The sequence below is a fragment of the Phyllostomus hastatus genome, unplaced genomic scaffold (assembly GCF_019186645.2).
Source record: "Phyllostomus hastatus isolate PE091 unplaced genomic scaffold, TTU_PhHast_1.1 phas_contig_86, whole genome shotgun sequence".
Classification (NCBI taxonomy): domain Eukaryota; kingdom Metazoa; phylum Chordata; class Mammalia; order Chiroptera; family Phyllostomidae; genus Phyllostomus; species Phyllostomus hastatus.
The window spans coordinates 93,068,643-93,083,367 of record NW_025333977.1 but is presented as its reverse complement, the minus strand read 5'-3'; the positions used below and the strand labels follow the sequence as shown (position 1 = coordinate 93,083,367).

The following is a 14,725-nucleotide window of genomic DNA, read 5'->3' as shown; positions in this document are numbered from 1 at the left end:
TTCATGACTTGGAATACTTCTTTCCAGCCCCTTCTTGCCTGCAAGACTTCTTTTGAGAAATCAGCTGATAGTCTAAAGGGAACTCCTCTGTAGGTAACTCCTTTCCTCTTGCTGCTTTTAAGATTCTGTCCTTATCTTTAATCTTGGACAGTGTGATTCTGATGTGCCTTGGTGTGTGCTTCCTTGGGTCCAACTTCTTTGGGACTTTCTGAGCTTCCTGGACTTTTTGGCAGTCTATTTCCTTTGCTAGATTGGGGAAGTTCTTCATTATTTTTTTCAAGTAAGCTTTCAATTTCTTGGTCTTCCTCTTCTTCTTCTGGCACCCCTCTGATTCAGATGTTGGAATGTTTAAAGTTATCGCAGAGGTTCCTAAGCTTTTCCTCTTTTTTTTTTTTTTAAATCTTGTTTCTTCATTCTGTTCTAGTTAAATGTTTATTTCTTCCTTCTGGTCCAGAACGTTGATTTGAGTCTTGGTTTCCTTCCCTTCACTGTTGGTTCCCTGTACGTTTTCCTTTATTTCACTTAGCATAGCCTTCATTTTTTCATCTAATTTGCGACCATATTCAACCAATTCTCTGAGCATCCTGATTGCCAGTGTTTTAAACTCTGCATCTGATAGGTTGGCTATCTCTTCATCACTTAGTTCTATTTTTGGAGCTTTGATCTTTTCTTTCCTTTGGGTCATATTTTTTTGTCTCAGTGTGCCTGTTACGTAGTAAGGGGCAGAGCCTTAGGTATTCGCCGGGGAAGGGCAACCCACTTTGCTATGTTGTGGTGCTGTATGTGGGGGAGTGGTCCAAGAAGGAACAATGGTGCTTGCTCAGCTCTCAGTGGGCTTTCACTCACTTCTCCCACTACCCACAAACAAATTGGGTAGGGTTTCTGATTCCCAGCAGAAGGGTGGGTGTGTGTACATTCTGGGACCCTGTGGGTCTCTCCAATGAACCCTCCTGTGAGGCTAGGGGTTTCTCCTGCCACCACAATCCACACAAGTTTTTTCAGTGAGAGGTTTTGAGGCTCTATTTCCCCGCGCTGGAACTCTGAGTTTCACAGTCTGTCTCTCTCCCCAGTTGTTCTTCCCAGTTTATCTGCATGTAAATGTGGGACCGCCTGGTTCACCAGCTGCTGCCTTGCCCGCCCTTGCCCACCAACCACCCGCCTTACTGAGCGTCCTCTCCACCCCAGCTGCCCATCTCCACCCCTCCTACCAGTCTGGGTGAATATTTCTTTAACTTCTTGGTTGTCAGACTTCCATACAATTTGCTTTTCTGGAAGTTCTAGTTATTTTTTTGTTTTTAAATTTGTTGTTGTCCTTCTTTTGGTTGTGTGAGGAGGCAAAGTGTATCTATGTATGCCTCCATCTTGGCCAGAAGTCATCCCCTTGTTTTCTGAGACCCCTCCCACACAGAGCCAGCAGATAGTCGCCATATCTGAGTCTTCATCAAACTTGCTGACATTGTTTCACCTGCCCTAGTGATTCCCTGAGACACAACCCCACCCAATTTGCAGGCCCACCCAAGTCATTTCCAGTGGCTTTTCCATACAAATGGCCTCTCTTGCCTCATGCTTTGGACCTTCCTAAAATCTCTACAACAAGCAGCATCTGGCCTCTGCATACCCCGAATCTCTTGCTAAGTAGCCCCAGTCTCAGCAGTTCATGGCAGCCGGCCTTGGTTCACAGATTGGCCTCTTCTGAGCACCTCCAAACCCAGCATAAGTATCAGCTATCTGCAGATTGCTCTGTAGCTCTTGCCAGGTGGCTCCAGGCAGGGCACGTGGTGGCTGACCTCACACGTGATGGGAGGCCCTAGAGTCAGTGCACCTGGTGGACAGCTTCACAGCACACCAGCTTACAACCCTACCACCTTTATGAGCAACATACTCAAGGGGAAAACTCAATGAGCGCCAAAGCCCCACTGAGGCAATTCCTGCTTTGTAGAGTCAACTCCTGCACAGCAGCTCCACTGCTGCAGTTGCAGTGGGTCCTCACAGCTGATCAGCCTGGGGGTGCACCTGGAGTGCCCAGCTCGGATAACTGGGGAGTTTGCATTACTGGACCTAAGGATACCTACTTCTCAAGGTCACTCTACCAGGAGTCACAGGGCCACACATCTACCAAGGCCACAAGTCCAGGAGACATAGCAACTCTACCTAATACATTGAAACAAACATCAGGAAACAGCCAAAATGCAGAGACAAATGAAAGAACAGGAGAAATCTCCAGGAAAGAAAGAGAATGAAATGGAGGCAAGCAAACTACTAGTGGTTGTAAGGATGTTGAAGTTTAAACAGAGTTTAAACAGTGGTTATAAGGATGTTGAAGTAACTTAGTGAGAACTTAAGGAAGTTAGTGAGAAATTCATCAGCATGAAAAAATACATAGAAACCGTAAAACAGAACCAGCCAGAAATGAAGGATACACTAACCAAAAAGAATAATGTATAGGAAATCAACAGTAAAGTAAATAAAGCTGAAAATCAAATCAGTCATTTGGAATATAAGGAAACAAAAACCACCCAATCAGAACAGGAAAATAAAGAATCTAAAAAATGAGATAAATGTAAGGAGCCTTGAAGTGGAACAACTTCAAGCATACCAACATTTGCATCATGGGGATGCTGGAAGAAGAGAGAGAGCAAGAAATAGAAACCTATTTGAAAAAATAATCACAGAAACCTTCCCTAACCTGGTGAACGAAATAGACATACAAGTCCAGGAAGTACAGAGAGTGTCAACCAAGATGAAAGCAAGGAGGCCCACACCAAGACCACATAATCACAATGTCAAAGTTAAAGACAAAGAGGGAATTTTAAAGGCAGCGAGAGAAAAGCAGTTAGTTATGTACCAGGGAACTCCCATAAGACCGTCAGCTAATTTCTCAACAAACTTTACTGGCTAGCTAGGAGTGGCAAAAAATATTCAAAGTGATGAAAAGCAAGGACCTACAACCAAGATTTCTCTACTCAGCAAAACTATCATTTAGAATGGAATATGAAGACATATAAAGAGCTTCCCAGACAAGAAAAAGCTAGAGGAGGCATCCCAACCAAACCAGTATTACATGAAATGTTAAAGGGTCTTTTTAAAAAAGGAAAAAAAGATTTAAAAATGTGAACATTAAAATGGCAATAAATACATGTCTACCAAAAATTAAATCGAAAAAAACAAACAAGCAGAACAGAAACAGAATGATACAGAGGACATTTTGAAGGTTGCCAGAGGGATGTTGAGGGAATGGGTGAAAAAGGTTAAGGGATTAAGAAATTCAAATTGATTATTACAGAATAGTCTAGAGATGCAAAGTACAGCATAGGGAATATAGTCAATAATATTCTAATAACTATATGGTGTCAGATGGGTAAGATTTATCAGCAGTGATCACCTAGTAAGTTATATAGTGTCTAATTACTGGGGTATACACCCAAAACTAATATAATATTGTATGTCAACTATAATTGATAAATAAAAATTAATTTTAAAAAGAAAAACTAATAAAAGTAAGCTTGTGATTAAATTTGCCAGGAAACTGAATCAATTAGTTTTTTTTCTGAAATGAGAACATTTAAAAAGTGTTATACATTTATTCATTTGTCTTATTATAACGGTGTATTGTTTAATCACAAGTAGGACCTGCTTTGATAAAACAGCACAAATTCAAGGCCAGAGAAGTAAGGAGCTAGGACCAACTGAATCAGATTAGGTAAAGGCTAGCCAACTAATAATTCCACTGTTTATTTCTCAGTTTACTCTCCTCTTTTTTTCTCTCATTCTATTCCTGTGTCTTTGTTCCTTATTCCCTTTGTCTCCCACCTTAACCAGTTTCTATTCTGTGACTTGTGTTATCTTTGGAAATTACAATGGAAACATGTTTTTTCCAATGGTGAATACCCTCACCATAAGACTGAAGTTTCCCAGTCCCTGCTCCAGTGATCCTGTGCAGCAAGGGCTTTCTCAGTAATGCTTATCTGTGGCAGTGGTCACTAAAGTCCTTTTTGAGATCCTGGTTTTCTCATTGTTGAGATCTGTCATTAGTATGCTGGAGCTCTTTTTAATTGACGATAATAAAAAGTGCTTTGTTTGAATTATTTCCACAGCTGGTATAAAGCTAATTATAGCATGGCTGAGAAGTTAGACTGGGGCCGAGGAATGGGCTGTGACTTTGTCAGGAAGAGCTGTAAATTCTGGATTGATCAGCAGAGAAAAGAGTAAGAATACATTTACTTAGATTGTTTGATAACACAGTTTATTTCTGATTTTGTTCATTATCTGGAGCCTACAATGCCACTATTTTCAAAATATGGTCTGAACAGTTCATATTCTATGGCAGTTGGTGATATAGTCTTGTTTTAAATCAGATACTTAAAGAATCTACAGTGTAAGAGCCAGAACTGTAAAATATTTTGATTTAACTTATGATTCATAAATACATAAAACACTTCTGTTTAGCTTATAATTCATAAAAATTATATATTTTTTGAAATATAATTTGAAAAACTAATATTTTTGTTTTACTGATAAGTAAAAAGTTTGAGATAAGTGACTTGGCTACGGTAATATAGCTGATGAAGAACAGAGCTGGGACTTGAACTTCTCTCTCCAAGTTTAGTACCTTGCCCATTAAATCACAGGTACTTCTTTTGTTGTAGAAAATGTAATTCTTATCATTTCTTACCTAGGTTAGGTCTCAAAGCACTTTATATTACTCAGAGTTTCTACGGAGAAGTCTGACACCTTAGTTATAACCCCACGGTAAAGAGAGTAGCTAATAAGCAGTAGCAGAAAGCATCTGCAGCTACTTTGGAGCTAGCTAGTTAACTCTAGCACTACAACTTGATCTGCTAGTATAGTGTTTCCCAAATTTTGCTGCACATTAGAATCATCTAGAGAAATTTTATTTAATCCTCACCTGAGGATATGTTCGTTGATTTTAGAGAGAGAGGAAGCGGGGTAGGTAGAGAGAGAAACATCGCTTGGTTGCCCCGACCAAGGATTGCACCCTCAACCCAGGTATGTACCCTGACTGGGAATGGAACCCATAACCTTTTGGTGTATGGGACATGCGATGTTCAAGCCACCTGAGCCACCTGGCTAGGACTTATCTAGATAGATTTTTTAAGTTTCCATGTCCATGTTGCTACCTATACCAGTTAAATCATAATGTGTGGAGGTGGGAACCAGGCATTACTATTTTTTTTAAGGAGATTGCCAGGTGATTTCAATGTACAGCAAAATTTGGGACCTACTGTTCCATACTGTTAAAGGAAGTGTGTAGTTAACTTTGCAGCTGCAAGAGCTTAGAAAGATTATTTTTTCTTTTAATAGTTGCAAGTCTCTTTGCCTTTGGGTTCAAATTATAGGATTACCTAAAGCCAAAATAGAAGAAAATTCCCTCTTCTCCATTTTTCAGAACTGAAACTGTTGGTCCCCGAATTCTCTCCTATCCTTTGAACCATAAGCTAGAGATTAGCAAGCTTATTTTTATAAAGAGCCAGATATTTTATTTTAATAAATATTTTTAAAAGTAATATAAATATTTTAGGCTTTGAGGATCATTCAGTTTGTGGTCACAACTCTCAGCATTGCTTTTGTACATCAAGAGTAGCCATGGACAAAATGAATGGACATGGCCATGTTCCAGTAATACTTTATTTACAAATATAGGTTGTGGGAGAAACAAAGGAAAGAAAAATAGGTTGTGGGCAAGGAGCGCAGACAAAAAGTTGAATTTTGTTAACCCCCGCCATAAAATTCAATGTCCTACTTGTAAAGTATTGATGTCCACAAGCACTTACAGGACAGAAGCCAACTTCTGGCACCACTGTCCACATTTAGATATATCCCTAAGTCATCACAGAAATTTTAGCATGACCCTTCTTTGCCTAAGTTCAGCTGCAATACCCCTTCTTTTCTATTGTTGGGGGATTGGTGTGAAAATGGTACGGCTGAGCACAGTCAGCGCCATATTTGTTTGAATTACTTGAATCTATGTACACAAAATAAAGTTCTAACTAAAATGATAAATTACCCACTCCTTTGCCTAGTTTTTTTGACATTAATATCAGCTTGAGAGAAGCACTGTTGAGTATGGTGCCACTAGCCATAATTGACTATATAAATGTTTATTTAAATTAATTAAAGTTAAATAAAATTTAAAATTCTGGTCTTCAGTTGCACTAGTCACATTTCAGGCATTAGTAGCCACTATATGATTAGTGGCTACTGTGGACAGCACAGATACATTACAGAAAATTCTACTGGGCAGTACTGCTGTGGAATATAGCCCATGAATCTTTCACAACTCTAACTTTGGGATTTTTTAAATCATTATTTTTTAATGTCCTTATTATTTTTTATTTATTTAGCCATAAGCCATTTTTTAATTAAAGTAAATATTATGTACTGCTTTATTTTAGAGGAAAAGGGAATTCATTTCATGGTATCGAGAAACTGCCTTAGTAAGAACTACTGGTCACATTCATTAGAAACTTTATTATAGAAAGTTATAAAATTGCCTTATATGAAGATTTTATTAAAATGGTATACATGGTGAAATTATATTTATTGAGTAACTTACATGTGCTAGGCACTGAGGGCCTTATAGTTGAGGCTCAGGGAAGTTAACACCAGACAAGCCCGTGTATGAAACTAAGCCTGTGTAATGACTTCAATACCTTTGCTTTCCTATTATTCTGTGCTACTTCAGGTTTACCAAAGATTGGTCAGTATTTTACACATGTTATCTCAAGAAGCTGTAATTCCCTAAAGACTTTTTTTGTTGTTGTTATACTCTGATAAGTTAAATGAGGTGAGTATCAATCTCCCTTAAAATAAATCTAACCACTTTTTTCCTTAATAAGAATATGAGAGAAAAGGAAAATGATCAGTGATCCTGTTACAATTTGGCAGACAAGTCTTAATGGGATTTATATTGTTTAGGAATACTGTAATTTCCTTTATAAAATTACTATTATGACATTAATATATTTGTATTATAATATCAATAGCTGACTGATCAGTTACAGGTTTGTTTGAAGGCTATTTTGATAGGACAGTGCAACAGATTCTGATGCCTTTGGAGAATTACAATTAAGATATTCACATAACCTTCATTTTGCACAGAAAGACAAGATTGTATTATGAATGTGTTTTTTAATTTAATGAATTATCAAACATGCTTTGAACTAGATAGTGACGTAGAAAATATTTCACTCTTTGTAACTGCAGGACAAAGGGGACAACATGTCCATTTGTTTCTGAGACTCCATTTGTTAATTATGAAGATTTGTATTTTATAGCAGAATCTGGATTTTCATTATTTGTCATCAAAAATGAAAATCATGTCTTTGAATCTCCATTTTACTGACAAACCTGGAGAAAGAGAAATTGGATTTTATTTAATAGCAGTAAAATAATGTTATACTGCATCTTGTGTTAATCTTTCACATCTACGTTGTGTTCCTTTTACCCTTTGAAAAACAAGTTTATAACTTGATTAAGCAGTTCGTTTTAAGTTATTAAAATGTATTGAAATTCTGATGGAAAAGATAAGCTTATAATGGAAAAGAACAGACTTGTAATATTTTCTTTACAGTTTTACACTGCTGTGCTTACCTTTTATGCAGGAGGCAGATGCTGAGCCCATACTGTGACACCCTCAGAAGTAATCCATTGCAGTTAACTTGCAGACAGGACCAGAGAGCAGTTGCAGTATGTAATTTGCAGAAGTTTCCCAAACCTTTGCCTCAAGAGTACCAGGTAAGCACTTGTTTGAGGCACAATTTGGGGAATCAGCTTTTTAACAATAATTTTCCATTTTGACTTAGAAGAGTAAATTCTCTTAAGTTTTTCAGTTTGGCGTCATTTGTTTTCTGTAAGTCAGACAAAACTGGGGAATTCCTCCATTTCTTTTAACCAGTGTGCTAATTGATAGTAATTAATATCTGGCAATGCTTTATAGAAATAGTTAAGAGATACTTAGAATATTTATTTTGATCTAGATATTTTTATTTTTTGATTTAAATATTTTTAAACTGTATGTTTTTCTCTCTAATTGCTTCCAAAGTCTTCGTCTTTAATTTCCTTTGATTTACACAGAAAACAAAGTTCTTTAGAGAAAATAACTGAGGTACTCTAAGCCAATTAATTAGAAGGCTTGGAAGTTAATACTTTAGAAAAGGTTTCACTCAAAACATCTAAAAGGTGAAGGAAATGATCCCACATGTTCAGTCTGAATCTCTGATTTGACCTTTTAAGTTGTTTTTAAATTGTTGACACTATCATAGATGTCCTTCTTTTTCCCTCCTCTGCCCTTGACTACCCAGCCCCTGTCCCCACTCCCCACCCCAGCTTTCACCACATTGTTTGCCTGTGTCCATGGGCTATACATATATGCATATATGTTCTTTGGCTAATCTTCTTTCGTGGATCTCACCACCACCCTCTCCTCTAACATTGTCAGTGTGTTCCATGTATCTAAGTTTTTCGTTGCCATGGCTATCTCTAAAAAGCCTCAGCTCTGCCTGTCATTTTCAAAGGATACTTTAGTCAGAAATGATATCTGTGAAGCTGATTTAAAATGATTGCAGCTAAATTTTGAGCTTCCTACATATGTTTATTCCCTTCCTTTGAATGTTTCAGACACCATATGATGGCAACTATATTCTAGACATAGTACTATAATTCAATGAGTTGGTGCAAAATGTGAAGTCTTTAAGATTTATCTGGTACCTTGTTCCTTTGGTGTCAAAAGTATCGTATGTGATGTCTTTCAATTTTCTCAGTTTTAGTTCTTCAAGTTTGTCAAAACAACATATATAAATTAAGTCTCCTAAAATTCCGGTAAATTTTATTTAAAATCTTAATTCTATACGTGTTTTATGTTTTGTCAGCTCTTAAAAGCCTTCCAATTATCCTATAAAAACATTAGTCAAATTTGTCATCCAATAAAAAACTTAGACTAGTTTACTTTGCTTATTTCTAAAACTACAATAACATACCCCTGAGGTAGTATATTACTATCTTTGTGTTGTACTATATATGAAGAAAATTATATCAATATCTTCTTTATGATATTCAGCATTAGAGGGTTTCTATAAATTGCCTGTGGGCTCTGTTTTGATTATACAAAATGTTTCTTTCTCTCCTGTCTTCCTAATAACTTTTTGTAGTACTTTGATGAACTCAATGGAATACCTGCAGAAGATTTGCCTTATTATGGTGGTTCAGTAGAAATTGCTGACTACTGCCCTTTCAGTCAGGAATTCAGTTGGCATTTAAGTGGCGAATATCAGCGCAGCTCAGACTGTAGAATATTGGAAAATCAACCAGGTTAGTAGTCTAGTGAAATGAAATGCTATAAACATATTACAGTTGTATGTCAGCAATGTGCAATAGTGGTTAAGAGCATAAATCCTGCAGTTACAGTGTCTGTGTTGTGGTTCCATCTGCTGTAAATAACCTAGCTTCTCTGTGCCTCAGTTTCATCCTCTGTACAAAAGGGATAACAATACCTATCTAATAGAGTTGTAGTAAGAATTAAATGAATTAATGTAATAGGAGCTTAGAACCATGACACATAGAAAGGATTAGATTTGCACATGTATACACACACTGCTTTTTAGTAATACTTTTCATCTGCATGATACTTTTCATTTGCTAAGCACTTTCATTTTTATATTTCCTTTTTTTTTTAAATATTCACCTGAGGACATTTTTCATTTGTTTTTTTGGAGAGAGAGAGGAACCGAGAGAGAGAAACATCAATGCTGGGGAAGCATCGATTGGCTGCCTTTGCCTGCATCCAGACCAGCTGTCGGAGCTGGGACTGGGATTGTGCTTGTCTGGACACTGGTCCAGATGGGGGATGATGCACAGCCCAGGCATGTGCTCCGGCTGGGATTGAAGCTGCAACCTTTTGGTTAAGGGAGGATGCTCCAACCACTGCACCATACCTACCAGGACTTTTATTTCATTTTGTTCTTCTAAAAACCTGATGAGAGACTTAGAGAAGATATTGAATTTCACAGATGAATGAAAAGACACTAAATGATACAGTTAATTGGTGTTAGTGCAAGATTCTCCAACGGAGAGCTCTTTTTAGTTAATCACATTAGGTATCCTATTTTTCCCCTCCTGAGGAATGTGCATTTTATATAATTTAGAAATAACATTCTTCAGGTATCAGAATAATATTGTTATCCATGGCTAGTAAGTTGTTGCCATATTATGTATTCTTTTTTAATACATACAAATTAACAGAATGTCAGGTTATCAACTGAATAAACAGTATGGCAATTGGATATTCAGCAGTAATAGTTAGAGCTCATAGTATCCACCTTTGTAAATAAAGTGTCCTCACATCTGATATGTTACCAAACAGCAATAAGTAGTTTTTCTTTCAGTGGTCATCAGAATTTTTAATTTGATCCTTCCCCCTCTCCTTCCTTATTCCATACTTCATTACAGATTAAGTCATTTAAATTTTAAATTTCCATTAAATTTTATTCTTAAACCTGGCAGATTTAACTGGATAGCATAGGTTGAAAATACAAAAGAATTTTCTCAAAAGTTACACCCCCAAAAAGCTTTCATTGTTGTTCTCATTCTACTCTGGGTCATTTGGGAGGTGACTCTTATTTAGGCAACTAGTGAACGACTAGTGAATATGACTCTTAGAGCCATTTCTTCTATATATCTCATTTACATACTTTAGGCTCAGTTTTATCACTTGTTTCTGGTATAATAATTTTCTCCCACCAGTTCCTGTATTGAGAATGCAGTATGAGTTTGGCACCCTCTTTCTCTTGATTTTCTGTAATTGAAAATTTCCATTAAACATGTTTGTTTTTAAAACAACCTTTAATCATAAGAATGGGATACTTCAATTTTTTTGTTCTTTGAGCCAGCAATCAATTTTTAAGAAAACTTTTCTGGTTTGCTTCAGACCTTTTTAAAAACTATGGTGCTGAAAAGTATGGACCTCATTCAGTCTGTCTAATTCAGAAATCAGCCTTTGTCATGGAAAAGTGTGAAAGGAAGCTGAGCTACCCAGACTGGGGGAGTGGATGTTATCAGGTAAATTACATGATTGTTAATAATTATACCAAATATTGTATAATTTTATCCAATTATTTGGTTTTTATATTTTAAAATACATTTTATCTTTTTATAGTTAATTTACTGATTAATACTTTAACTTAGGTTTATTTATGTCAGTATTAGTTTGGATGTTTGTGTTTTGTGCAAATACTGTCTTTTTTTGAGAGAAATTGCCTTTCTCCATTTGTTTAAATATGTATATATTTGAGATATCAGTAAGTTTTACAATAATTTTACTTCTGGGCATATATCCTCAGGAAATAATGGAAAATATATCATTTTGTTCTTGAATACATATTACTTTAAGTGGAAAAATTTATAATTTTATTTTTTTTAATTTATGTATGTATTTATTTGTTTTTAGAGAGGGAAGGGAGGGAGAAAGAGAGAGAGAGAATCATCAATGTGTGGTTCCTGGGGGTCATGGCCTGCAACCCAGGCATGTGCCCTGACTGGGAATCGAACCTGTGACACTTTGGTTCGCAGCCTGCGCTCAATCCACTGAGCTACGCCAGCCAGGGAAATTTACAATTTTATTTCATAAGCCTTGAGGAGAGCATACCTCTAAGAATTAATAAATCAACTACTCATTAATAATAGGGTTTTTTTCTTTGAAAGTAGAAATCCAAAGGGGGCAAATTACTGTTTTCTTCATTATCTTATTTGCTTGTCTGGTATTAAGTGTATCACCTTATTAAAAACTTATTGAGACACAGGCATTCTGTAACTTAGGACAATTCAATTTAATGAATATTATGTATCATACTAATGGATGTGAAGGAAGAGAATGTGCTCCTGAGAAGTGAAAAATAAGAATTTGTTGTACTATTTCAGCTGCAAAAGCTAAATGGACTTCTGTAGCTGGGAATTTAAACTTTTTTTTCAATTTTCTTTTTTTAATATATATTTTATTGATTATGCTATTACAGTTGTCCCATTTTCCCCCCTTCACTTCCCTCCACCCTGTACACCCTCTCCCACCCATATCCCCTTTAGTCATGTCCATGTGTCATACTTATAAGTTGTTTAGCTTCTACATTTCCCATATTGTTCTTGCCCTCCCCCTATCTATTTTCAACCTACAATCTATGCTACTTATTCTCTGTACCTTTTCCCCCTCTCTCCTCCTCCCACTTCCCTGTTGCTAACCCTCCATGTGATCTCCATTTCCGCGGTTCTGTTCCTGTTCTAGTTGTTCACTTAGTTTCTTTTTGTTTTAAGTGTGGTTGTTAATAATTGTGAGTTTGCTGTCCTTTTACTATACATGTTTTTTCTTTATCTTCTTTTCTTAGATAAGTCCCTTTAACATTTCATAAAATAAGGGCTTCCTGATGAACTCCTTTAACTTGACCTCATCTGAGAAGCACTTTATCTGCCCTTCCATTCTTAATGAAAGCCTTGCTGGATAAAGTATTCTGGGATATAGGTCCTTGTCTTTCATGACTTGGAATATTTCTTTCCAGCCCCTTCTTGCCTATAAGGTCTCTTTTGAGAAATCAGCTGACAGTCTGATAGGAACTCCTTTATAGGTGACTGTCCCCTTATCTCTTGCTGCTTCTAGGATTCTCTCCTTCATTTTTACCTTGGCTAATGTAGTTATGATGTGCCTTGATGTGTTTTTTCTTGGGTCCAACTTCTTTGGGACTCTCTGAGCTTCCTGGATTTCCTGGAAGTCTATTTCCTTTGCCAGAATGGGGAAGTTCTCCTTTGTTATTTGTTCAAATACATGTTCAATCTGTTGCTTTTCCTCTTCCCTTTCTAGTACCCCTATAATTCGGATGTTGGAACGTTTAAAGATGTCCTGGAGGTTCCTAAGCTTCTCCTCGTTTTTTTGAATTCTTATTTCTTCATGCTTTCCTGTTTGGTTCTTTCTTTCTTCCTTTTGGTCCACTCTATTGTTTTGAGTCCCAGTTTCCTTCCCATCACTATTGGTTCTCTGTGCATCTTCCTTCATCTCTTTTATGGTAACCTGCATTTTTTCATCTAATTTGCACCCAAAATCAACCAATTCTGTGAGCTTCCTGATCACCAGTGTTTTGAACTGTGCATCTGATAGATTGGCCATCTCTTGGTTGCTCAAAAGGATGAGCCCTGGGGGATTGATCCGTTTTTCTGTTTGAAACATGTCTCTCTCTCTCTCTCTCTCTCTTTTTTTTTTTTGGTCTGGTCGCTCCTATTATGGTGAGGGGCGGAGCCTTAGGTATTCACTGGGGCTGGGCACCCAAGTCACTAGATTGTGACGTTGTATGTGGGGGCGGGGGCTGGAGCGGGAGGGAACAATGTCGGTAGCTCCACTTTCCTGAGACTACGGTCCCTTCCCTGGGATCCTGGGCTGCGCGCTCTGCCCTGGTCCACAATCGCTGCATCACTGGGTCTGCCAGCTGCCGCTCGCATACTCAGGGTCCACCGGCTGCGATCCTGCGCGCCCTGGATGCCTCATGCGCTCCCGGTTGCCTTATGTGCCCACTGCTCTCTGCTCTCAGGGCGCTGCGCTGCAACCTGCACCGGGCTGCTTGTGTCCGCCCCTCCTACCAGTCTGGATGAACGGGTCTACTTCAACTTCCCGGCTGTCCAACTTCCATTCAGATAAATTCTCTGTCAGTTCTGGGTGTTATTCTGCCTCTAAATTGTTGTTGTTCTAATCTTGGTTGTGCGTGGAGGTATGGTGCATCCACCTATGCCTCTATCTTGCCGGAAGTCTCTGGAATTTAAATACTATGTTTAAAGTTACTTAAAAATTTAACATTTGTGGAGTAACAGCTTTGTTGAGATACATTTATACGTCATACTATTCATATATTACCTTTGAAACCTTATAAAAGATTAAAAATGAACACTTTTTAGTTGTAATCTGACAACTATAATCTTGCAAGCATTTTCTGATAAATTTCATTAAAGATTTATATATTGATTAAACATAGTTTTGACCTATTGTAATTGTAGTACATAGTTTTGTTTTACTTCCTTCACTTAGTACTTTTTATGCAGAGCAAAACACCCTTTTCATATTTTTCCAGTAATAATATTTACCATTCTTTATCACTTTACAACATTGCATCATAATTTAGAAAGTCACTTTCTTGTTATTTATTGAGTTTTCACTATATAGAAATGCTTTTATAAGTATAATTACATATTTTACCTTTTTTAAAATTTATTTTTTGAAAGAAATTTCTATAAGTGAGAATATTAGGTTAAAGGCATAAAGCTAGAACAGTGGCAGCTATAATACGAAGATGACCTTTTCAGGCTATTTTAATGTTTAATCAACACTACCACCACCACAAAGGGATTACGCAGATTTGAAACACGGTCCATAAAGATCGAATGTACTACTCGGCTTTCCTGTACCTAGTATTGTCAGTTAATTTTGCTAATGTAATACTAGCTACCGTTTATGAAGGGGAAAGGTGTATGATTTAAACAATTCACATAGAGATTAATGTTGTGTTTTTTGTTTTCCTTATTTTGACAGAAATTGCAAAAATGGTATAAAAAAATTTTTAAGGTTATTTATTTATTTATTTTTAGACAGAGGGGAAGGGAGAGAGAAAGGGAGAGAAACATCAGTGTGTGGTTGTCTTTTGCGTGCCCCTTCCTGGGGACTTGGCCTGCAACCCAGGCATGT

At 37.1% G+C, this 14,725-nt stretch overlaps 1 protein-coding gene across 2 annotated transcripts in view; it reads left to right on the top strand.

The window, feature by feature from the left end:
* Positions 1-14,725, top strand: part of LMLN (leishmanolysin like peptidase) — an 82,321-nt gene that overhangs the window by 56,359 nt on the left and 11,237 nt on the right. The window contains exons 12-15 of one of the 2 annotated variants that reach the window (XM_045852013.1): positions 4,095-4,205; positions 7,623-7,755; positions 9,168-9,327; positions 10,943-11,073. In XM_045852013.1, the coding sequence (XP_045707969.1) occupies positions 4,095-4,205; positions 7,623-7,755; positions 9,168-9,327; positions 10,943-11,073 (535 nt within the window). The remainder of the gene's footprint in view (positions 1-4,094; positions 4,206-7,622; positions 7,756-9,167; positions 9,328-10,942; positions 11,074-14,725) is intronic. The other variant, XM_045852012.1, reaches the window with a different exon arrangement.